General features: G+C 40.8%; 2 protein-coding genes and 1 long non-coding RNA gene across 11 annotated transcripts in view; 1 reads left to right on the top strand and 2 right to left on the bottom strand.

Annotated features, from left to right (window-relative positions):
• Nucleotides 1-73: 73 nt before the first annotated feature.
• On the top strand, nucleotides 74-11,392 carry LOC139813780 (uncharacterized). Its single transcript, XR_011732234.1, has 7 exons — nucleotides 74-264; nucleotides 1,033-1,656; nucleotides 1,737-2,243; nucleotides 2,932-3,327; nucleotides 3,407-3,533; nucleotides 8,029-8,857; nucleotides 10,325-11,392. It is a non-coding gene; the product is annotated as an uncharacterized lncRNA (long non-coding RNA).
• Nucleotides 11,393-14,259: 2,867 nt separating this feature from the next.
• LOC139813488 (A-kinase anchor protein 14) lies at nucleotides 14,260-15,407 on the bottom strand. Its single transcript, XM_071779001.1, has 4 exons — nucleotides 15,261-15,407; nucleotides 14,991-15,101; nucleotides 14,731-14,916; nucleotides 14,260-14,379 (listed from the first exon to the last, which is right to left on the bottom strand). Exons 1-4 carry the CDS (start codon nucleotides 15,402-15,404, stop codon nucleotides 14,260-14,262), a joined length of 561 nt encoding a protein of 186 aa, XP_071635102.1. The 5' UTR covers nucleotides 15,405-15,407.
• A 42-nt stretch (nucleotides 15,408-15,449) lies between these two features.
• Nucleotides 15,450-25,409, bottom strand: part of Fry (Protein furry) — a 33,063-nt gene continuing 23,103 nt past the window's right edge. For 2 of the 9 annotated variants that reach the window (XM_071779482.1, XM_071779488.1), the window contains 21 exons: nucleotides 24,297-24,536; nucleotides 23,962-24,230; nucleotides 23,652-23,778; nucleotides 23,278-23,468; nucleotides 22,567-23,198; nucleotides 22,314-22,482; nucleotides 21,937-22,246; nucleotides 21,494-21,797; nucleotides 20,865-21,379; nucleotides 20,436-20,744; nucleotides 20,150-20,327; nucleotides 19,543-19,715; nucleotides 19,367-19,441; nucleotides 18,846-18,881; nucleotides 17,746-17,919; nucleotides 17,536-17,673; nucleotides 17,253-17,434; nucleotides 16,990-17,182; nucleotides 16,615-16,872; nucleotides 16,043-16,544; nucleotides 15,450-15,867 (listed from right to left, as the gene is read on the bottom strand). In XM_071779482.1, the coding sequence (XP_071635583.1) occupies nucleotides 15,707-15,867; nucleotides 16,043-16,544; nucleotides 16,615-16,872; nucleotides 16,990-17,182; nucleotides 17,253-17,434; nucleotides 17,536-17,673; nucleotides 17,746-17,919; nucleotides 18,846-18,881; nucleotides 19,367-19,441; nucleotides 19,543-19,715; nucleotides 20,150-20,327; nucleotides 20,436-20,744; nucleotides 20,865-21,379; nucleotides 21,494-21,797; nucleotides 21,937-22,246; nucleotides 22,314-22,482; nucleotides 22,567-23,198; nucleotides 23,278-23,468; nucleotides 23,652-23,778; nucleotides 23,962-24,230; nucleotides 24,297-24,536 (5,136 nt within the window). In that variant the 3' untranslated portion in view covers nucleotides 15,450-15,706. Of the gene's footprint in view, nucleotides 15,868-16,042; nucleotides 16,545-16,614; nucleotides 16,873-16,989; nucleotides 17,183-17,252; nucleotides 17,435-17,535; nucleotides 17,674-17,745; nucleotides 17,920-18,845; nucleotides 18,882-19,366; nucleotides 19,442-19,542; nucleotides 19,716-19,782; nucleotides 20,015-20,149; nucleotides 20,328-20,435; nucleotides 20,745-20,864; nucleotides 21,380-21,493; nucleotides 21,798-21,936; nucleotides 22,247-22,313; nucleotides 22,483-22,566; nucleotides 23,199-23,277; nucleotides 23,469-23,651; nucleotides 23,779-23,961; nucleotides 24,231-24,296; nucleotides 24,537-25,409 lie in introns of those variants that run through there. The other 7 variants (XM_071779484.1, XM_071779490.1, XM_071779487.1 and 4 more) reach the window with 5 other exon arrangements.

Here is a 25,409-nt window from a genome sequence, read left to right as displayed (position 1 = left end):
AAAATCTTAAGCTACTCTTTTTACATACAACATTTTAATGGAATGCATTTTTAGTTTTTAATTTGTAAATTCTTATAATAATGGAATTTCTAATTTTGATTGAGATATATATATTTGTTGCAGTGTGTGAATCTTCAGTCATATATTCAACAAATTTGATGAAACCAGCACTGCTCATCTATCTAGAGTGTTATTTAAACAAAGAACGAAGGCGAGCAGATATGATAACGGCGCCATTTCAACAGTTACAGGGTAGAAGCACAGGTTGGTGCGCTGGGTGGTTCTTCTGGCGCGACGCCAGGCGTCCGCCGAATTTAGCACCGCGATGCTGACTAACTCGCGTGGCATTCATTCAATCGTCGACCAAAAAGCCCCGCTGCCTGCATAGTATCTTGCTCTTTGCGCGAAACGCGTGTCTAAGGCGATTAGAGAAAAAAAAAAGAGATCAAGTTCCAATCTTCCTGAGGCTTATTCGAGCTTATCTATGAAATATACAAATTAGAGGACACGAGGAATTGCCTGGACATTGCTTTTCATCAACAGTTTTGTGATACTGATTTCTTCTCGGTTTAAAAAGTTAATTATTATTTTTACTAGCAATTGTTAAACGGTATCAAACATTGAATACTTTATACGACGAATGAATCAGAAATATTATAAATTATATAATATAAATTTTGTCAAACTTTATTCTAAAATAAGAGACTATTTAAAAATATTATTGATTTATATTCAGACAGATAATTATTTCGTTATTTAATTTTAATTTATTTTATTAATCAAAAGAGAGATCAATTCTTTTTTATACATTTAGTCTAATTTGTGAGACTTGAGAAACGTATAAAATCTCCATTTAAAATTTTATTAATCTATTTATAAGTTAAATGACGAAGCTTATATACTCGTTTTTCAAGAATATTCGCGATTCAGTGAAAATGTATGATTCACAGTCGACTATTTACCGCTGTTCGATATATTTATTCTATCCCGCGTCATTTCTTCATGCTAAAAAAAGTGTTTGAAATTTTTCAGGACAGAAAAGAAGAGAAGTTGAAGCATTCCGTATATCGACTGTCTACGCGAAGGCGAAATATTTGTGAGCTTTCGGATAAAACGTGTGATTGCAAGAAATCTCTAGATGGGAGTCGCGGAACAGGTGTCTCGGCGGCGGTATCGCAAATCGTCGACGACGGTATCGTCGTCGAACGGCCAAAAATAAAGTCACGAGTTCCGAGCGCATCGAGCGAGCGAGCAAGAGCATCCTCAACCACTGACGCAATTCGACTGCAGATCATCCATTAACGTAACCGGCACCAATAGTGCTAGGCACCTCGTGGCTTTCTACGCGCTTTATCCGGCGGCGCATCCTACAGGTGCCCAAAGGTATTCCGTCCGCCCACTAGCGCGAATCGCGTATTTTCGGCGCTCTTGGAGCGCTCCCAGATGCGGAGGAGGAGGAAATACGCGACGTCGACGAAAACGATATGCGAGGAAGGAGATCTTGACGGATAAATCGCGACCGCGGTCACGTGCGGTTCTACTGAAAGAATACTCGGTGAGGCGAAGAAACGAAATTTATTCGAAAGGATCGATTGCACCAAGGAATGTCGACGAGATCTGAACAGTTTCGCTGACGGTCTTCGGAATGACTGCATGGTGATAAATTACATTGAATGATATATGTATAAGTTTACTAAATCGGGACAAGTTTGTAAGAGGGGAATTTCCAATTTTAGGTAATTTCTCGCCTGAGAAAGATGGATAAGTACGGGGGCGGATATAGTTTTTGCGTCGAGGATACCGAGTCATTAGGAGTGATCCACGGGGGCGGCGAGATCGTTTAGGACGAGAAAGCGTGACTGTATCGCGTGTCGTCCCGTAAAGTATCCGGATACGCACGGTTCCTCCTATAAATCAGCGACCTTCCGCACGCCACCCTCTTTTCCTCGTACCGGCGCGGCGGCAGCAAGTACTTTCCGCGTGCCGGAAAAAAGGGAAAAGCACGCGAACGCTATTTAAAAGGCTCGTAGACCGGCGGCTTTCCTAGCGGCCGCCGGAGTATGCACGAAGGCGAGCGCGAGAAGAGAGAAGGAGAGAGGACTTCGACTTCGCCGCTCCTCTCTGGCGGCCTCGGCATGGGGTTGTCGTGCTATTTTCAGGCCCCGCTGGCTCGATGCAGCTGTCGTGGTCTTCGGGTAAACCACCTCTCTTCTATTCCACGGCCATCCTCGAGGCGCGACAAGGTAAGCCGTGGAGATTGGAATCTAGAATCTCGCGACGAGATTCGTCCGTTGGCGAGTTTTTTCTCTAACTCGTTTGTTTCGCAAAGATAGACGTTCGCCAAATTTGCGCTTCTCGGTGATGAGCAAAGTTGAGTGAATTCTTCAACTTTGAAAGAATCTTTGATTATATTCGTAGAGAAATGAGATGAATTGTAATAAGTGAAAATTATAGTGTAACACTTGCAATAATTCCAAACCTTTTACTATACATTTTTATTATATATAATATATATATTTTTTATTGTATACTGTATACATTACTTTTTATTATATTTGTATACCAGAGAAATGATAATTCCAACTTTTTGTTATTATACATATCATGATAAAGTCGAGTTAAAATTCTTCGGAACAATGTAATATTTCTATAAAATATTATAATCTTGATGCAGTTTTGTGACAAATCGTTTCGAAGTTTCGTAAAGTTGTTACAAACTTGTCCTAACTTGAAAAATATCTTTAATATAAATGCAGATCTTACAACTTTATTTGTGGTTTAAAATTTAATAAATTTATACCAAATAGAATTGCAGCGAGATTACTAAAAATTAAATGTTGGCACCAGATGGCTGGTGAAAAAGTTCTGCACGATCACAAACATTTACGGCAGCACAGACATCACGAAATAATAATCAGAAAGAATTTTCAGAGCTAAACACACTCGTGCGTCTAGAAATTCGCCAATCGGATGAACCTATTAAACTGTCCGGATTCCGAGAATAGCAATACGATGATGAGGACGCGCGCTTCCGCGAAACGGTGCGTCGCGTCGGCACGGCGGCGGCACGGCGGGAAAGCGGAATAAAAGTCCGTGAGCCGTCTTCCGCGGAGGAGCGCCCACCGGAGGATGAGGGATGAAGACGAGGCCGAAGATAAGCCGAGGCGAAGATCTGGCCGGGCGCCAAGACGTCAGATTTTCAGCCGTTTACGTGTACTTCCAACTTTTCCGTCTGCGCTTTCCTTCGCCTCCCCTATGCGTCCTCTAGGATCTCTAGGGTGCAATGACACCGGGCGGCGCGGCTTAATGACTATTCTCTATTCACGGGTACGTGAATCATATTATGCGGGAATAGGCGTTGCACACGCGTCTCGATTATATTCCACCGCATTGTTGCTGTTTTTAGGCACGTGAGTGAAAGGTGAAGACAAGGCGCCGTGGTAGTCAGATAGATGATTTGATTTTGCCTTAAATCAAGTTTCATATGTGATGAACGCAGAAAGACTTACATGTTTATTGAAAACGCAAACAATGTGAGTAATACTTAATATAATCAGGCAACTCTGTGAACGAAAATGTATAAAGATTTAATTATATAGGGGTACCGCAATCCTAAACAATTTATATTGGTAATTGAAAGAATAAGGATGAAAATGTTAATTAAGTGTATATATTAGTGAAAGCTGTAATAGACAAATATCTTGGGAATATGGGTCTGAAATATTTAGACATGGCGAAGAAATATAACGGGTTGATACTTTCGATGGATTGAGCGGGGTTTGGAGGGAAAAAAGGTTCGAGGAGTGCCGGTGGCAAAAAACGTCGACCGGAACGACTCTTAATTTAGTTCTGGGTGCAAGAGGTTAACGCTGGGTGGAGACATCCGTGGAAGCGCCTCCCCTTAGGGGAGAGCACCGTAAGACACGTTGGCTCGTGTTCGGAGGAATGTCCTCGAGGATAAAGGGAGACAGTTCCTTCCGGAGACAGCGATCAGCCGCCTGTTTCATCCCCCCTCTCTTCGATCGTGTTGCTATTCTTACACCGCCATCGGTACGAATTCAGCTACTTGCCCTTCGCCTTCGTCTCGGCATTGCTGGAGTGCTCCCCTTCGAAGGGAAGCTGCCCAAATGGTCATTTGATATTGCTCAATAAAATTCTACGCGCTCTGGTTGTCATGCAATATATTTATACCACGTTGAAAGTAATGAGTTCTTTTATCACGTGATATTACGTTGTTTTATTTGTTGTGATCATTTATTTTATATCAAATGATTAACATAATTATTGTTATTCTTATAATTATTATTCTTATTTCCGTATCATAGTTTAGTATAATATTAAAGACAAATTGATTATTTTAAATTTATATATTATTATTTTTATATGTTTAAATAAAATCCCTTTATTTTGTATGATTTTCAGAGATAGATTACAATACTTTGACGTAATTCAAAGGCGAGATCTCTTTTCAAGACACGATTGCACCCTTCCTTTTTATGGGTGTCTATTTATCTATTCATCTCTAAGCTCTGTTCCTGACGCTTCGATCGAAATCGCAGACGCCTCGTTCTCCGGCCAGTGTAGGGTTTCGTCGTGAAACTCGTAAATGAGCCCCCGTGACTCGCGCTTTTGAATGGAAACCGACAGGGCCGACGGTTTTTACGAAAGCTGCCACAGGATGCGGGTGCGCGCAACGGAGAAGGGGTGGCGACGCTCATTTTCGTTCTCTTTGGCGTTTTTTTTCTGACTCGCCTCTCCCTCTCGGTCTTGCGAAGATCGGAGAGAAAAGGAAGAAATACCGCCAGCTGATAGCCAACGTCGCCGCCGCCGCCGCGTCGTTTCTGAAAAGATTTGCCTCTCGCAAAATGCGAGCACGTGCTCGTATGCATGCGCCCTCCGCTTTCGGTTTTGCATGCCTACTTGCCACCTGCGAAGACGGGACTCGTCTCGTAGTGTACCGCGGTCTGACCTGATCGCAATTAATTCTGGCAAAAATAATTTATGAATAATACTCCACTTTTCTGCAGCCTCTTTTGTCCCAGGATCGCGTGGATCAATAGACGATCAGAAGAATCTAATTCGTACAAGATTCGTTCTTTAGAAGTTCTTTTAATTATAGAATACCTTTTAATTTAAAGAAAGGATACAGGTATCTTGGTAAGGTAAATTAGGAAACAAAATGCAATAAAACTTTATATTAAAGATAGGCAATATCGCAAAAAATCGCTTTTGACGTAGTACGGATATCTGAATATTAACTCTCTAAATCTGAATCAGTGATTAGTCACTGATATCACTGTAAAGTATGCCACTGATTCATGAACGGAAGTCATCAACATTCCCGACATTTCGGAATAATTAGCTTTGTAGTCACCACTCTATCATGCGTAGATTGCTGGCGATCTCTTTTTCTTGACGATATCTGGATCATATTCTTTCTAAATCCGAATCAGTGACTATAGTCAGTTCTCGCTTGTAATATCGGAAACTCGTGATTTTCGCGCAACTAACAAGAGACGACTCGCTAAAGAGATCTTATAGGAAACACTTTTTTAATTCTGCAAAATATCATTTTCCAGAGTTAGAAGAGTAAGGATGAAGCTGCTTCTGCTGTCAAGGCTGTGCATTCGCATACCAGCGTCTTTATTCTCTTTCTTTCATCACTATTGCCCAGGCGGTCTTTATGGAGCGTGGTGGCAGGAAAAGGAAGTGAACTAGACGGTGAACGACTAAGGTCATGGTCTCAAACGATACAGTGACAAATTTGAGCAAGTATCGTCATCAGTTTAACAAATTATTGGTACGTGTACATGTATTAGAAAACATAAATTTTCATAGTAGTTGTATTTTGATTAAAAAGAACCGATCAGTCTCTCGAATTTATCTCCTCGTATCTTAAATTCAATTTCTTCTCTATCTTACATCAAACGTCTCTGTCATTTATCATGACGATGAAGAAGACTCTCATCGACCTATTAAATCTCCCCATGATTTTATTCGATACATGTGTCGACAGTTGATCTTCATCGCCGGCGGAAACGCTATTGTCTGAGAACATCTCCTTGTCAGATCCGCATCGCTGGAAAAACGGCGAGAGGGGCGGTTAAAGGGACCCCGGAGAGGGTCGCAGATATACAACCGAGTCACCGGTGGCAATAGGCACGCGACCGACACGCGCCCGTTCTCTCCATCTCTCTCTCTCTCTCTCTCTCTCCGTCGTCTCATCTCCGGGCTCGAATTCCCTTTTCCACCGCCTTCCCTTTAACACGCGTGCGTGTACAAGACGTATGCGACCCACGCACGCGATCATCTCGGGGCTTTACGCCCATATGGGATCTCAAAACATCGGTAGCAGCAATAATCGGTGGTTCGTGTTGCCAGGACGATTTAATCAAATCTTTTTATAAACCTTAGAGTGTAAAAATTCTTTGTATATACAATGTTTTTTTAAATTAAAATTTAGAAAATACGAATATGCAATTGCAATCTCTTTTTTATCAAATTTGATATAAACAAGGAAATAAATGTTTTCTTTATATAATTATTAGATATTAATGTATTATGGCGTTTTCGATTCACTACTCGACCCGACTCGGGTCGCATCAATGGACGTGGAATACATACATATCTATGTATGTATTCCACGTCAATGATGCTAGAGTCCTGTATACATGATGCGACCCGAGTCGGTTTGAGTCGCAAATCGAAAACGCTATTAGTGGCGATCGTGGCGCAGAGAGATGTGCGCTGGTCTAGTGAGCCGGAGGATCCGAGTTCAAATCCGACCAAATGTGCGCATGGTTTTTACATCTGCTATATCTTCAAATAACGATGCGGCAAACGCGCAGGGTCCAGACGGTAAGAAGAAGGCGAAGAAATTCAACAAATCTAAAGCGAATCAAAGGAAAAACAGAAAGAAATCGAATACTCCTCAGACTGGCAATGATCTTTCCGTAAAAATCTTTGCCACTATGAAAAAATAAAAGAAGGTGTACCATTAGTAATCATCTTTTTTTAAATTTCCGTAGTCGGCAAAGATTTTTGCGGAAAGATCATTGCCAGTCTGAGGAGTATTTGATTTCTTGCTGTTTTTCTTTTGATTCGCTTTAGATTTGTTGGATTTCTTTGCCTTCTTCTGACCCTTCTTCTTACCGTCTGGACCCTGCGCGTTTGCCGATGCGATTATTTGATTTTGAAGAAAATGAAATAAAAATGAATAAATTAAAATGTGAACAAGAAAATGAGACAGCGGAGTATGAAGCGTACCTATACGATAAAGGAACTGAGCTGCCGCTTTAGTAGTGTCGTATACACTTCATATTCCATTGCCCCACTTTCTTGTCCACACTTTAATTTATTCATTTTTATCTCAAGATCTTCAATGGAATCTTTATACTTGCTATTTGATTGTATTAATTGAAATTTGATATCTTCTAATTGCCTAATTTTTTTCTTTGCCTTGGTGAGCTTTTGAGTATAATCCTTCTCCATGAGGGATATTTTTAATATAGATTTTATCTCAGTCTTTTCGTTTTTACAATACGCTTCCAATTTTTTTTTTAAATTATCACATTCTTTTTTTACATCCTCAAGCTCTTTCCTCAGTCCTTTTGAGACACGTTATCATTTTCGTGTAAAATTCTCGATATATCGTCTATTGTGGCGGATGAGGCGTTTCCCGAACTTTCGCTATTTTTCGTGCTGTGTAAAACAACTCGCGACTTCAAGCACTGTGATTTATCAGGCTTATCAAGAAAAATACTTATATCACTGTTATTTAGGTGGAAATTATTAGTCTGGCTTCTGTCTTCCATGGCTATCCACAAAGAAGAGCAGAGTAGTTATGAATAACATGATTAGGTAAAAGACATATGCAAATAACAAAACTAGCATATCTGAAGCACACACAATTGTGCAACCGACAAGAATAATTTGACGAATTGTTAATAATGTGCAAAAATTGACGAGTACTGACGTTATGGCAAGAATGGAAAATTAATTCTGTATTTCTTAATTACTTTGTTTCAGACATAATTTCGAGATATGCCTTGACGCAAAGGAGTTTGAAATAATTCGTATAAACATCGCGTGCGTCACGATGTGCCTTGTGTAGCGGTATAATATTAGACACCCGGTGGACGCGCATCTCGTTCGTTGATATCTCGCCGCTATAAGATCCACGGGAATATCGCGCTGTATACGTGCGTGCACGTTTCGGATGCGTGTGCGTGCCCATTCAGAAACTCTTCTTTCTAGTGGCCCATTGAAGAATCCAGCCGCGAGTCGGTGCGCCCGTTAAGCCGTGTTATCTTAATACTTTGAGGACCGAAGGTATTGGATTTGTACCTTGCTACTTTGCCTCGTGTTTTCCGGAACTCATGAAATCCATTTACGAATTAGACAATGTCATATTATGAAGTCTACACAAATGATTTATGTTGGAAGCAGCGTAAATCTAGTTTCACAGATATTTAATCAAAATTGTCTTATTTTATATTTAAATCAAAATTAATTAATGTTGATTAATTAAGAATTCGACCCATACCATTTATATTCGACTTACACGCATTTGCAGAATACGAATTGTTTTTTAATAAATTAAATGATATTTGAATGATTATAGGGTTTATATGATTATATCTGCACCGCATCACGTGGGACATACTTAGCGATCGAAGCTAGTAAAAGAATGATTAAGGTCGATGAAGACGAAAATGCGATCTGTCGTAACGAGGGAAATCGGACATCTCTAAGTTTAGCTTCTATTTGCATGCGGATCAGGGACGGATTCGAGCTGCCAAGGCGCCATAACATATAAGAATCGATAGATTTTTTTTTAATGGAGAGATTCAAGAAGGTATATAAAATACTCGTCAAGCAGCCAATCGTTTTGTCTTAATCCAACGTGCGAAGCAACATTTACGATTTTTGAAGTTCTCTAAGAAAATATTAAATTTTTAATATCCAAATTTTGAAGGTCATTCTAGATCTACGAATTATTGAGTTTCTTTGAACGTTAAGTCTTTTAATCGTCAATTAGATAATTATGTAAAATAATTTCGATATAATTGAATTAACGCGTTTAAATTAACCAATTGACGTTAATCCGGCGTTTGGCAAGCCTTTGTAAAAAGTACCGACGTTGCACAAGGATATTCCTTTACTACGATCTAGAAATACTAATTTCGGAATCGCGCCCCACCAATTTATCTCTCGCCTATTGACGAAAGCACAACGTGACAGGAAGCATAGCTCTCGTGACGATTGTCGGTTTCCGGACAATTGCGTTTGCTTGACGATTGTCATAAATCAGATCGCATCTACCAAAAAACAAAACGATTAGGCAACATTAACTAACGATAAAACGAGGGTAGGATGTACTTGTAAAAAAAAGTATATTTGTACGATAAAACAAGAATGAGCCAAGATGTAGAAAAGATACATTTATTCCGGAAATAATTTATGAATTTATAATAGAATTTCCACCGGCTTCTACGTTATCAAATTTGATAAGGAAGTAGTTATACGTACATATAGTTAGTTACACATTTTTTTGTAAGTTATTTATGCAACTCTTATATAAAATTGCAAGCGGCACATTCGCCTAATTTTATGCTTCTGACATCGTAATTGAAAACATCTTGCGCAGGTGTGGCCAGCCCTTCATAGAAGTAGCAAATAGAACGATCGCACATCATAGAACGTTATTTTAAAAAAATCTAATTAAGTAGAAGATATGCCAGCAGGCTGGCACTTCAATCCTGAATCGAAATATCGCAATTTTGTACGGGTGCAACGAGTTTAGAGGCGAAGTTTTGGCCGATCACCAACGATTACAAACGATATCTACAGACAACGACGATGATAGCAAGCGCTTGGCATGGTGCGGATCGCGCTTATGTATCGCGACTCAATTTAACTATCGCCGTTTATATTATGTCCGTGTCTACCTGTCGTCGTGCAAGAATCCGTGGATTCGGCCGATGCCAATGATCGAAAAATAGATACGAGCGCAACCTGTTCGAAATAGCCGAAGTGAAACCTATGACACGCAGAGCGCGTGGTTCTTTCAAGCTGCCGTAACATTGCGTCCAAACTTATAAATCGTCAATTAATTTATGATATAATCAATATAAAAAAATATACAATTTTAATAAAAAGATGGCTCTATTAACTTTTGAATTTAGAGACTAAGTATTGAAATTAATTGAAATATAATGTAACATATCCTATTTAGTTATAGAATTGTGTACATTAATTTTAATTTTAAAACTGAAATATTTCAATATTCTCCTAATCTCCCTTTTAATTTTCCTTTTCGCAGGTCAAGAGATCACTCGCGGCCGCGAAGGTGTCTAAGACCAAAAGGAGGAAGGAAATCTAATTATAGAAGTCGTTGTACCGCGTGCTCGGCGGAGAACCATGGAGGGTGTGAGTGCGGGTGCACGAATAAGAATCGGTTGTGCATTGGGCGGTCATAAAATGCAGTCTGCATCCGCTCGACGCAGATGTACTGCGGAACGGGGTTCGTTCCTCCTACGAGGAGTCCGCAAAGGATCTCTCGTTTCGGTGTTAGGCGACCTACCGAGATGTGCCCGGTACAATGAACTAGAATGAAGATCCGCGAAACGCGATTAATCGAACCGCGCGCGAGAGACTCATAGCTCTCTTTGAACCCTCTGGATATTGCTCAGATGGTTCAGATTAAAGCAGGGATTTGAGTACATTGCGTTTGTTGCAATCTCCATGTATATACATACATTTGGTTTATTTTATTTATATCGAGATATTATAAACATGTGAATGAAAAGAGAAAAATGAGATAGTTTACGAATAATTTATTCATACGTATAAAGAGAGAGTATAGGAGTACTATACTGTATCTCTGTATACCAGTACTCGTTTATCTAAACGCTCAGTATTAATTTATTCATGATAATGTAAGATAGTGAGGGTAGTATTTAAACTGTTTTAAAACAAATCAAACATTTCAAATGGATATCAAAGACGATATTTTCAAGAATTGATTCCTCAATCATGAAATTAATGAAAATGAATTAAGATTAAGTATATTATCTCATGCTTGATGATAATCGGTATTTGATTGAGAACTTTTTAGCATATTAACGCGTTTAGTATGACATGACTTTGTTCATTACGTCGTTCATTCATTCGGGAGCCATGTGGTTCATCATTATTAACCCGTGCGGTACTTCCTGTCTCGTGCAGTGATAAAAAAGGATTCTAGTACTCCGTGCCGAGTTTTTTATACTGGAAAAGATCACGAGAATAGTTCAAAATCATATATATATAAGCGTGTGTATAAAATATAATAAAAAATTATTTTAGATACATTAAATGTATCTATATATATACAGTTTTGCATTTTGCCTGCTTTACGTACTCAAGTTAATTAAAGAATCAATGTCGGATAGTTTTAATTTTTTATAATTAATCGCGATATCAAATGCAGATGCGAGCTAAAGAAAATTTTTTGCACGAAATTATAGATCTCCCTCTGTAAAGAAACAGAATTTTTCCTTTTCGTTGTTATCATTACACTTTGCAAAGTTTTCTTTCAATTTCGCTAATGTAAGCTTTCGCCGATCGTTCCTGGAGCAAGGTCCGATCGCGCCGTACGTCGACGAGTCCCAGCTGCTAGATCTCGCGCGTGATCAACTCGTGCCGGGCAGGCTGCGATTATTATTGTTTCCCTTTTTCTCTCCTCTCTTTCTCCAACTCCCTATCTCTCTCTCTCTCGCTTTCGAAGTAGCCGAGTGTATGCCCGTGACGTGGCCATGTAAGGGCTAGGCGGGGGTGCCATGTCGGGAGCCGCTAATTTTAGATCGACTCCCGTGCTTCCAGGAGTCGACTCGGCGAATCGGCAGCTGGTGAATTCGACGAGCTGCTGCCTCGCGCGTGCACGTGGGTCCGGTATACAATGCGTGTCGCGCAGCGTCCACCGGTCATCCCCCTTCTCTCGTCTTGGAGAAGGCCGACGTGTCCGATCGTCCTGGTCCAGATGTATCTCGCGATCCCGCTCCCCTCGAGACACGCGGTCACGATCGATCAAAAAAGTCTTGCGTGTCGTGAAGAAGTTGCGTTGAGGCATTGAGTGCCGAATTTCAATGTTTCCTTCTTCTATAAATTAAAATGGTAAATATACATACAAGTATACACATAATAAATATCTATATACGTTTTTATTAGTTCTATATTTTTTAATTTTATTATATTAATGTATATTAATTAAGTTCCTGACTGTGTGCAACCCGCAGAGTAGAAGACGTCAGCGAGAAGAACCGGAAACGGAGCGAAGACTTTGAAAAGCGTCAGAAAGAGAGAACCGCGGGTAGAAACGCATCCGAGACGCATCCTTTCGCTTCCGACGTGAAAAGGGGGAAATGAACGCGTGCACGAACCACGTTCCTTTGAGCGCGCGAACCGAGGCGGCAGGGGGTAAACGGGAGATCTGGTGGCGGCTGGTGCAGCGGATGTTTGAAGCCGAAGAAAGCGAGGCGGTGGTTCCTGTCGTGGCTTCCCTCGCGCTTCGTCTCCGCTACCGCTGCCTCTCGCGGTCCCTCCGCGATCCTCCTTTTCTCGGTCAGCGTAGGAGGCACACCATTTCGGCGGATGTGATGTTTAGGACAAGAACCACCCCGCGACTGACAAAAAGCCCCGGCGCAGTATAAATAGGCGGTGGTTGTTACCACCGCGGTCGGCGGTCGTAAACTGATATCACGCGCTTTTGACCCACATAACTCGGATTGATTGTTTGTGAAACGACGAGCGATCGGTCTTTTTCCCGGCGTCTTTGGAGAATGGATCCTCGACGGAAGGAAATGAGGATGATCGCGTCAGTCAAGGAATTCGTTAAACTTTAGTCGAATACCTCCAACAGCTATAGCGCGATCTTTCATTACACATATCATTACATATATTAGTCGCTAAATTAAAAAAAAAAAAAAACAATTAAATCTAGCTATGACATACCCACGGTCTTACATACACCACACCAAAAGCTTTCAGGATATCGAAAGACACGTATAATACCAGAATTTTTTCTCTGGAATTTCTCTGGATGCGTAAGAAGAGAAATTAAATCAATATTGTTAAAAACGCAATCACGTGTCCGGATTTCGACGTGCCCGACACGTGGTCTGCTGTCTCTTCTGGCTCCTGCTGAGACACCGAGAGACCTCCCGGTGTCGTCCGGCCCGCATGTGATGCGCAAGCGAGAATCTCTGGTTTTCGAATTGTTTTATCTGTTCGTCGGTCTTATTATCCAAAGCTGAGAATGCGTAAAAGAAATGTCGGGATCGGGCCCGGGGACCAACGCGGGGCTCACACCTCCTCGGTGTCCTCCGCGGGATCGTAGATTCTTTTTGTGGTCGGGGCTACGTGCATCAACTTCGTGGGAGAGGATAAATGAAACCAAACCACTTATATTGATACCTATAATATCTTGGTTCGATGCTAACAGATCGTGAAGGAATTGTCTATAAATGGAAATATTATAATCTATATATAAAGAAGGGAAGAGAGTATTTTTATATGTATAATATACAATATTTTCTCAAGGAATTTTTTATGTAAATTCGAATTTCTATAATTATTTTATAAATTGAAGCGACTAAATGATACATGTAACAGGAAACAAATATATTTATTTTAAAATTTTTATTAAGAAATTATATTGCCAATAAATCGATTCAGTAAATTTTCTACTTTTACATTCAGTCTTTCGTTTCTACAGCTGTAGACAAGGAAATGCTGTCGATGCTGTAACAATTGGCGTTAATGATTTAATGCAAAGGTCGTAAATGTACGATTGGGAATGGCAGAGCGCGCGGTGCGTACTCTCTTACGGAGCCGGGGTATCACCTGCTCGTATTGTTTAACCGAACGAAATGAAACGGCGTCCGGTGCTGGACCAGATTGCGGCCGGCGCGTGCCCGATTCGCGGAAATCCGACACTCTTACTTTTACGACATTCTGCACGGTGCGGGCGTTTAAAAATCTGCCTTGAAAAGTTGCAGCCGTTCCACGGTGCGATGTGGCAAAATCGTGCTTGCGTTTCGATACACACGGATATATGTTTGAGATGTTATCGCATTTTCATTGCCACATGTATAAATTCACATGTAAATTCTGATTACTTTTAATTCAATTAATCATAAGTAAAAATTGTTTTACGATTCTACAATTTTGAGGGAGAAAATGTAGCTTTTTTTCACAGAAGAATAGCGAGAGATAATTTTAAAGCACGAAGGTTTTGAACAGCATAGTCTTCATGTCGAGAATGTCATAAAGCCACTTCGGTTTAAAGACTACGTCCAACCGATGCACAAACTGCTGTCCCTCGAATACATACGTGACCTATCAAAAAAGTTTTTCGCGTTTACGGAAACGTGTTTAATTTAAAATCTTTAATTTGACACGCGAGGCTATCTATATGTAAAATCTGGCTAGTATCCTAGACTTCGAATCCAAGTTCGTGTAAATGTAATGATATATATATAGTACGGTATACTTTCATATTTTAAATATTTATATTGTCATTCGAACTATGATAAGGCATGCTAAAAGTGATTCCCGATACTACCCAGATCTGCTCGTTCACGCCGAGCGATGTGCTGTCAACGTGCGCGCAGGAAAGAGAGGGAAAGAGAGAGAGAGAGGAAGACAGAAAGAGCAAGGGGAAAGAGCTGAAAATATACATAAACTAACGTCGACTGGAAAGTGCGGCGGCTGCACGCGACTCGCCGCGATGCTGAAGAACACACTGACAGTCACATATGGCTCCGGATATGCCGGTGTCGGTATGCTCCACAGGACTTGATACATGTAGAACTCGGTGGTCCTCTCTCTGTTAAGGCCGATAAACTTTGCGTGGAACATCCAGCTTCTCAGAGCCTGCAGAAGATCGATAAAACACGCATTTCAATTTCCCTTCCCTTGGCGCGATCGATCTTTTTTTTCAATTGTACCGATAATTGGTTCCATCTGAGCATCTCCTCTTTCACACATCGCAGGCCGTTTCGCGCATTGATATTTCCACACGTAGGCCATTCGGTGTAGTTGAGCGAGGACTGATGATCCTAACAGTTAAGAGCGATCGATACAAGTAATTATTTACGAGCAAGCAATATAGATAATCGTTACATGTATGTACATATGAGATACCGTTTCAATATGTACGAAAATGTATGAGAATTATTCAAATACACCGTAATTGGCAGATAAGAAGCTTAACGAACCATGACATCGACAATTTTTATTGCGGCGGTAACTGCGGAATCGACGAATCTTCTCACGAAACGCGTCACATCTTGACAAGATTCAATCTGATGCTCTTCCGCAGGCCGTGCATTATACACCGATCGCCTCTTTCGCATAAACATACTGATTAATCCTACAAAAGATTGCGTGCGAATTTCAAAACGTCATCCTCGAAAGATTTCGATGATTTATTTCGCCAAATTTACAATCGATAACGATTCGTTGCGTTATTCGCATAAAAAAGAAAAAAAACGGAACGACGGATCTAAGAACTTTTTCTCGTGATATATGTATATACATACATTTACCTACCGTCGTATACAAGACATCTACATACGTATGTACGACAATTAAATTTGTATATATGTGCCGACTTAATCTATACGAGAACGATTCGTAATACTATATGTGATTAAAGCTTATATTAACAATCGTTTTTCGAGTGATTAGAGTCATGCTGATTGCGCGCGGCCTTTGTAGGCGGTTCCAATCCTGTCACGGCCGCCAGTACTTCGAACAGACTTTCCATCAGTCTGCCAAATATTTCTGACATCTCTTCATCCTTCCTTGTTACCACGAATATGTCTGAAATTGATATGCAAAATATATGTCAATATATATTTCATCTATTGCTATGTTTAAAAGTGTAAATCACACAAATATTCCAAGAATTAACGATAGTGACATCGTACAGCCAATAAAAAAGATTGAGATGATGTGTAACTGTATTTAAGTATTATTGATTATCTATTAAACTCACCCGATCTCTCTTGACCTATGTATTTGCAGTACATATTGACGGCAGTTGTTACGTCGTCGTCATCGTGAAAGGGGTCTCCGGGCCATTGTGCCCTGTGCAGTCTCACGGCTTCGAGCGCTGGACACCATCGTGCATTTCTTAGAAGTTCGGCGATTCTGGCGACTTCTTCCACGGCTCCAGAACCCGGAAGAGGACTAGGACTGGGTGTCGGAGTCGGTGTCCCTCGTTCGCTCTCGGTGCTTTCTTCGAGCGCTCTGCTTAATGCTATCTTCATATTCGCGATCTCAATAGATAGATCTTGCAAAGGAATCTGTACGTTTCTAGCGGTGTTCATTAGCGCCCCTAGCATTTTGTTCGACGCTTCGATCAACAAAAGTAGCTGGAAGTGCAGTTTGTACAGCGCTCTGCCTAGGTCCAACAGCATCTCCTCAACGCCCGCTTCCGTGGTGTGACTCCCGCCTAACGCCTGAAGCTTAACGGTTGCTTTAGCTGCCTCCAAGCACTGAAAGGAAAACAAATATTATAGCGTCTTATCTCAAACAGTCGTTGTCGAGTATCTCGACAAAACTTACTTCCGTAGCATGATCTTTCCTATCGAGAAATGTTTCTAGATGTTCCTGTATCTCCAGCATTCCAAAGCGCAACGTCTCGTTTAGCCGCTGATTCGCGAATATGGCTACCGAGAACCACACCAGAGGCGGTTCGGCTTTCGAACTAAGTAGCTCAGCATGAGCAGATAAATGGCAACCCAAGTGAGCTGAAGCCGAGCTGCCATTACAAAGCAAAGCACTTGCCTCGCGTGTGAGACCAACAGATTTACTGCTCACATCCTATGAAACACAACAATTTCATTAGGAAAAGTGACAATCCATTGATCTTTTGTAAAATTCAACAGGATTTATTTTTTAATAAAATAAATTATATATATTTTTTAAAGCAATATTTACCCTCAAGATCTTGCTCAGCAATTGGAAGAAGCTCAAAGTATTGTACGGAGCTTGAGTAATGAGACTTTGAATTTGCTGCCTCCAGATCTCTTCGGCATCGTCTCGTACGACCTGTCGGAAGGGCATCAACGCGGATAGGTTGGGTGACGCGTTGCAGGGCGTCACATCTCCGAGATCTCCCGCACTCGAACCGCTATAGGCGAAAGATCCGAAATGAAACGATTAATATACGCGTTTCCAGAGGTTTTTATACAGAAACTTACGATGTGTCAGACCTTGTGGATGAGTCGTGACGCGTGCGACTAGGTATCAACGAGAGAGAAGACGGCGGGAACATTCCTGGGATGCTGTTCGCCTCCTGCCCCGTTCCGGATCCACCTGGTACTTCGTCCAAGGGTGATTCTGATCCTGCCTCGTCGTCCGATGATTCTTCGGCGACACCGCGCTGCGTACATTCCAAATTTTATTAATACAAGTATTTTAAAAACGGCAAAAAATATAAAATTACGTGTGGTAAAACTAATTTTTAATTTTTCACATATTTACCCGCGTCGTGTGTTTGCTGGATGACGGCGTTTTCTCACTTAAACTTTCCTCGAACTGTCGCAAACTGGGTTCTCGTTCCTCTCCCTCGCTAAGAGGACGACGTCGAACTCCCCAGTTAAAGTTGTCCGTACTCTCACCCTATAAAGTTTTAACAGAAAAAAAAATGGAATTAGCATTCTCTATTTAGAAGGCAAAACATCGTGGGCTTACCTCGACGCTTTCGCTCTCATATTCAAGGAAATCGAAGTCCTTAAATACGCCGAACTGCTCGTCGTCTCGTCTGGATCCTCCGCTCAAATCGTTATTCGCGCCGGAAACCTCTTCCGTGGAAGAAGCCATGGATGACTGTCTTTCCATCAAGTCCGAACTTTGACTGAATATGACCTGAATTTAAAAAAACGTGATTAATAAAGTAAAAAAAATATATATGTAAACGCAAAGAAATTTGTGAGGGATTAGAAGCAAATATACATAAGTGACAAATTCATGAATATAAAGTCAATAACTACGGCATCTCGTATTTTTTTGGATAGACAAAAATTACAATGACACTAAATAGTACTCAATATTATGGAATCCACTTATATTTCGCTGCTTCTTAAATCCCTCGATTGGGAATTGCCTTCAATATGTCTTAATTCCGACTGACTATGTGAATTTGCTTAAAATATTCAATTGTGCATACATGTATTATACAATTACTAATTATATATACAGAGTGCTCTGGAGCTATCGCAATTTCCTTCAGAATCTAATAAATTAATTGTAATTATATTAATATTAAAGAATAATAACTTTAATATTATAAATCAAACTCTAATAACGTGTCAAATTTGTAAATGCTGAAAGATAAATAACAATATAATGCTCTATTACCAAGTTTTCAAGAAATTAATGCAATAATGTAATGGAGTCGCCTGCATATAATTATGTACATATTAATAAAAAACAATGATTGTTTCACATCAAAAAATTACAGAATCTATGTATCCTACAACCGGAAAAAATACGTAAAAATATTTCCTATTATACATTTATATAGATAATTTCATATATAATACAATAGACGACAAAGCGTGGAAAGATAATAGATTTCAGATAGCTGTGCTGTAAAATTATACTACTACCGCTTTATAACATCTTGTACAAACGTTTTATTACACCTGCAACAATGTGCGAGTGAAAATACTTTTATAAAGCTGACTGAAGCGTGGAAATACGACTCACAGAACATTGCAATTAATTACAAGTACTTGCGTTAATGCGAATTACAGCGGGTGTGCAGATTGCATTTATAATTAACCCTTTACCTTGCTATACAATGTCATTGAACTAATGTGCTCATCCTAAAAAGGGGTACATAATGAATCAGTTGATTTTTGTAAGATGTACAGGATGATTCTTAATTATATATCAACACTTCAGGCGGTGACTCCAGGCCCCAAAAATGTCAGATGATCATTAGTCGTTTAGATTTTATTTTCTAAAGTTGTAATAAATTAAAAATGCTCGAAAAACGTGCCCGCCTTCCGCTGTGAAGCATGCTACAGCATGTTCCGATGTGACCAGATGTTTACTAATTATATATACATACATACATATGTATATATTACACAATTACATTATTTTAGATAACGCTTTAAAATATCTATATTTATGTAAATTTATCTCTTAAGAAAGAAATTTACAAAATATAAATATTTTAAGATATAATTTATAATAAAATAATGTATAATTGTATATAAATATACGTAACTATATTATTCGCATAGGATAAACCATAGGATAAGGATATGTTTACACTACTCGAATTAATAATTGAAAAACGTACCGATGGGCTCTTCGGTAAACCGACTCTTTGTCCACATGTCGTCAAGAGATTTACCAAGCATTCCCTGACTCGGCCCTATTGAAAAAAAAATTGATTTTACATCATAAATGCATAATTTATACACGATATTACATTAAACATTCCACACATAAGTTTTATCAATTTAATAACTATACCTGCGACATCCATGGTCTCTTCCATCCGGCAATTGCGCTACTATCCGCCGGCGATAGAGATAATGAACAGTGTGGAGAACCAATCGATTTTTCTTCAGTACCTTGACGTATCAGCCAACGTCTACCGATCACTGGTGTTTGAGACAGATCAAACGTGAAGTCCATTGTTCTTCCTATTCATAAAAATAAAACAGTCAAAAGTATTACAAATATTAAAAGACATGATTAATTAAAATTGTGTGTATCTATGTTTCTACATGACAATAATAAAACACAATGTTTACTACATTTTATAAAATATTTTAGCTGAAAAAGCTTCCAGATACATATCTTAAAATCCAAATAATCGTGGGAGCATAAATGCGTGTACATATTTAAGATAACATAATATAATCTGAAGTATGTTGAACTTAGAAAAATAATTTTATTTTAGGGAAAGATTATCTATCACTATTGTTATTCTTATCGCAACCTGTTGTGTTGTGCGATAAATAATCCGTGCCATGCATGCATGCCGCGTTGCAAAGAAAGAAAACATAAAAGATAATATACATCCAGGGAAAATAAATACGCATTAATTAATTCATTCACGGAGATGTCAATTTACCCGGTAGTTCTTTCTTGGTAAATATCTCCGTGTCGGTGAAGCTAGGATGCGGTGATGATAACGAAGAATCCCAGGATGAACCGTGCATCGAGGTTGGCGGCGCAACGAGTGTCGACGACCTTGTTACTACAAGCTTTAAAATTTTCAACGCTTCTTTCCATTGAGTGCCCTGAAACAGCTTGTTTATTAGATAAACAAAATTATAGTCAATTGCACATACATACTCCTGTGATCATCGAATTATAATGTTTGATTATGAAATTAATTAAATACTTGGATACTTTACCTCGACGTATTTAGAGATCACTCTCAACAGTTCGGTATTGATCGGTTGCGCAGCTGGAGACGCCAGATCCACGTAATGCAACATGCAATGTATAATACTGAGTACCGGCAACGCTACATTGCTTGGACCTTTCTCCAGTACTTCCACGAGGAAAGCAAGCATGTTGAAACTAAGATGAGCGTAGGAATCGTAAAGATATTTCACTACGCATTTAGTCCACTGGAAGCTTTCCTTGCTGAAAGTACGCCGACTGTACAATGTCATGACTGTACCAAGGTTCTCCAATTTTTTCCCCTTTTCTGCGCTTACCTGCAAGAGAAATTTGAAAAAAGACGCCAATGAATAAGCGCAAAACGTAAATTGGCAATTGCATGTAATGCTTTTTATTTGTTAACGTAGAAAAAAGTAAATATATAAAAAGCGACTTACTTGCGCAATGTTTTCGGCGCTTCTGATGCAGAGTTCGTTGGCGTCTTCATAATTCAACAGCATATAAGGCAGCAAGGATACAACATTCATCGGAAATGCGAGGCTTTGCGTGGGGTCGACCACTGGCAGATCTAGCAGAGGCGTAAATTGAGACAGCAGCGTAACAACTGGTTCGTATGTATTCGGACTGGTGCATCCTTTCAATAGTAGCGCGTGGACACCAGGAAACGAGGACCACCGCAATTGCTGTTGCAATTTCTCAACCTTGTCCCGGGCGTCTGGTCGATCCAGCGGTAGCCTGTGGAGCACGCGACTGAGTAGCCGCAGTGCCAGAAGAAACTCGTGCTCGTAATCCGATTCCAGCAAGGATACAGATAGCCAGAACAGTTGCGCTAGTATTGTCATCTTATCGTCCTGCGTGGCGGAGTCACCCAGTAATTTCAAGGACTGCGCTGATCTTGATCTGGACAGATTCGAGTTAGGATACTTGTTACCGCCAGTTCTGTTCTCCAGTTCTGCGAACAAAAATGTTTATTTTAAAAATTGGTGAATTAAAATTGAAATTTAATTTGTATACAGACAAAAAGCTTGTATTGAGTATTACAAGAAGTGTTGATTATAATAGTGACCTTTTATATCGTTAGTCGCGGAATTCCCACCGCTGGACCTCTTCATACAGTAACTAACCGAGTAGCTAGTGCTTCTCGTATGTCCGCCTTGATTCAAATGAGAGAACATGTGTGGCCCAGCTGGATATCCATTTCCGCCTCCTGGACTGCGCTTCCCCCCGATTACAATTCCCGACACGGGATCCTTGTTGTTCAAATTAGGCGTCGATTTGAAGATTTCTTTCATGAAATCCAGCGGTCTAAAGTCGGACTCGAGCGAATCGACAGCTGCTTCCAACGTTAGCAACAACTCCGTTACATATCCCTGATAAAAATAATAATAATAATAATATAATCATATAAAAAATACGGGATGCCAATCAACTTGAAATTCCTTTTATAATTATTATCGACTGCATTGTTTTAAATAAAAGCAAATATATCAACAAGAAAACTATCGGTACCTGCATGTCTTCGCCTTGCTCGGCTACTGTCTCCACCAGCCTAGACAAGATATCAGACAGCATCCTAGACGTTATGGGAACACGCAGCGCTCGAAAAACTTGTAACGATCTCCCTGCGTAGTGTCTGGACGAGCAGGAGAGGCCTAATTGCAGCGCCGTTTGCGCCCATCTCTGGCTGACTAACGCGTGGGGCAAGGAGTCTCTAAAGACACGTAATACGTGCCGCAATAATATTGTGAGTTGCTCGGCGCTACGCACCCACCATACTTTGGCAGTCATATCCTCATAATTCCACAGTGGTTGATTTGTTCTGTCATGGAAGATAATATTCAATTAGAAATTTTATTCTCCCGAACATGTAGTTTATGTGCATATACCTGGAGGCTAAGAAATTGATCAAGGACTTAATGACATCTTGTATCGGCATATTGGGACCCGGCTGAGGACCGGTCCAATTATGTGTGTCCTCCGGCGTTACAATAACAGGCGGTACCGCGTTCGTTGCCGTCCCGCTCGAGGCCGGCCAGCTATTGCACACCGCTGGTTCTGCAAAATCGTTTTTTATCTCTATAACATTTTTTATAAGCATAAAGTAAAAATTAATTTGTATAGTACATCCGGGTATTTTACCGTAGTGAGAATTTCCATAATCTTTACTATCATCCGTCTGATTCGAATGGTTCATCGACATCGGCGGGGTTGACGTCGAATTCGACAAAGACGAGTGAGTGGGTGTACCGTCTGCAACTGAGGAAGATGGTAACGGTGGGGGAGGAGGCGGCGGCGGGGGTGGTGGAGGTGCCGGCTGAGACGCTGAGGACTCGGGGGGCATAGGTGGTGGCGGCGGCGGCGGGGGAGGAGGTGGCGGAGGCGGCGGCGAAGAGGGTGGAGGTGGCGACGACGATGGTGGTGGTGTCGTCGGCGGTGGGACTGCGGGAGGACCGTACAGATAACTGTCGAACTCCGGGTCCATCTCCGTGAAATTGTGTTCCAGCACTGGGAGAGTCGGGGTGGACAAACCCAATCCCAATTGCTCCGTCTTCGAGGCGAGCAGCACGCGCGCCACGCCCAGGTGATCGCGATGATCGCCGAGCACGACCAGCAAGTTCAGCAGCAAGCAACGACAGTGGTCTCGCACTAACGGCCTTGAATGATCCAGACCGAGAAAGACTATATGCAGCATTAAGGGGACGTGTATAGCCCAATCGAGCTGGATTCCGTCGATAACGACGTCGGTGAGCAGCATTACGGCGATGTTACATCTGAGGAATTACAGCAACATCGGGTTTAACGCGCGTTATTGAGACAAAGCTAATGGAATACCGTAGCTTGCAATCGTACCTGTGAAATCCGCTTATCGGCTGAGAACTATCGGGCAGATATTCAGTCAGAGGAGCGAAGTACCCGCCGTATTCCGGCATCGGCAAAGGATGCGGTTGAGGAATATCGAACTTCTCGTCGACGCACGGCATCTTTCCGTTCACCCCAACGGGTCCGTTACGAGCAACGTAACACGACTCGTCGGTAGTTAACTAAAAAAAATAATTAATTACTTTCGTGTTGAACTGTCCTGTTAAGATGCATTACATGCTCTCTCTCGAGCTTTCATACAATTTTTATTCGTCGTTTTGTCGTTGAGAGCAGCAAAACCTTTCAATCATATAAATTTATGAACTTTTTACGATAATAAATCAAGTTCCAATAGAGTAACGTACCTCGGCTTCCGTCGTGGGAGTTGATAGATCATCTGGAAGAACTGGCGGACCGCTCGCAGTCCTCGTCTTTTCTGCCCTTGGAGTTTGAAACCCCGCGAGTGCTCGGAGAGCGGTATCGGATTTCGAGCTGCGGAAGAAGAATTCGAGTGTCTTTTGAGATTAATTTTTTTTGCGATACCATAAAGTAATCATTTCACGAAATTAGTTATGCTTCAACATTCCTTTATGCTTTCATAAAAAATGAAAGAGATTTTATTATGAAACCATGGAATCTCAACTTAAGTAATGTATTTCAATAAACATCTCTCACCCGGTTTTGACGGGATCTTCGCCAGAGTGCCTTTTCGTATGAATGGTGCCTTTTTCAACGCCGAGATCACGGGGAGGATTTGCAGGATCGGCGGCGGGCGCGTCGCTATGCGACGAGGCTTTTCTCATGCTGGTAAGCCGATAGAAGGGCGGCGTTTCCGTTCGCTCGATCAAGCAATTCAGGGTCTCTACCGTCTCCAATTCCGTCATCATTTCGTCGACAAGACGATCCGGACGAGCCCGCGCCAGATACAATACCACACGCTTTGCCTGGTGATTAAATATTGTTATCACCTTGTCGTTCGCAAATAAACCTATTCTAAAAATCTCACTCACGTATGGTAGCAACTCCTGAGGTGCCATTCCCGAGACGATAATCAAATAGCGGATTATAACTTTGAGATTGTTCGGCCAACAACCACACAGAGTCGCCCAAAGCTCTTCCGTCTCTTTAGGATGCTCGTCCGAGAACTTCGCTGTGATGTAGAAGAGATTATTGAGCACCATCTCTGTCGCTTCTGCACTGCCCCAGCCTTCTCTGCGCGTTCCTCCACGTGTCACATCGCTCGTGTAATACTGTGAATACATAAATTAATTAAGAAATACCGCGGAAATGCAAAAGCGTATCTTTTATGAATCCCCGGGCAAATAAAACTATTTCAACAAAATACATGTTGCAAAAGTGGGCACAGCATAAAATTCCATAATTATCCTAAAATACTATTTTTCCTTTTTTATAACATAGGAAATATCATATTTTAAAGTTATTTATTTGAAAAAAAAGTTTATTTGAAAAAAAAGAGAACATACCCACAAAATTGGCAAATATTAAAGTAGATCTTATCAATCAGCTGAAGGATTAAAAGTAGCTGCGTTAACTTTGAAAAATATTAGTTCGTTAACTTTGATTATCCTACGCTTACAAAATAAAAGGGAATAACAAGCTAACGATCATTCAGCACATCACGACGTCGTTATTACTGACAATTGTAAAAGTATCGAAAGAAAGGCGCGGGTATCGGAAAATCGATTACAGTACTGTTTGCATGCCAAGCACAAAAGCTCTCGATATAACTACTTGAATTACAACTCTCTCGTTTCGTCCATCTAGCCATCGGGGTGATCAAGATTATTACCATCATCGATAATTGAGCAGCATCGTTGGAGGACAAACGCAATGGGCGTTATGCCCTTTCTCCATTAAATGGATGATCTTCTCGACCGTCTGACATATTACTCCAACCGATCATCTCAATTACGACGCTCGCAATCAAACTGATCAAGAGAGCCCTTACGATCACTGACGATAGGGAAAATTATCAAAAGAAGATATCTCAGACGTCGGGTATCGATCACGGTGCTTCTCGCATACAAAGCGGCGGCTTTAACACCCGATCTCTCTCTACAATAAGAGGACTACAATCTCTTCGATTATCATTAGATAATAGC

This window comes from Temnothorax longispinosus, chromosome 5 (assembly GCF_030848805.1).
Source record: "Temnothorax longispinosus isolate EJ_2023e chromosome 5, Tlon_JGU_v1, whole genome shotgun sequence".
Lineage (NCBI taxonomy): Eukaryota > Metazoa > Arthropoda > Insecta > Hymenoptera > Formicidae > Temnothorax > Temnothorax longispinosus.
Note: the sequence above shows the minus strand (reverse complement) of the source record. Positions and strands in the feature narration are given on the sequence as shown.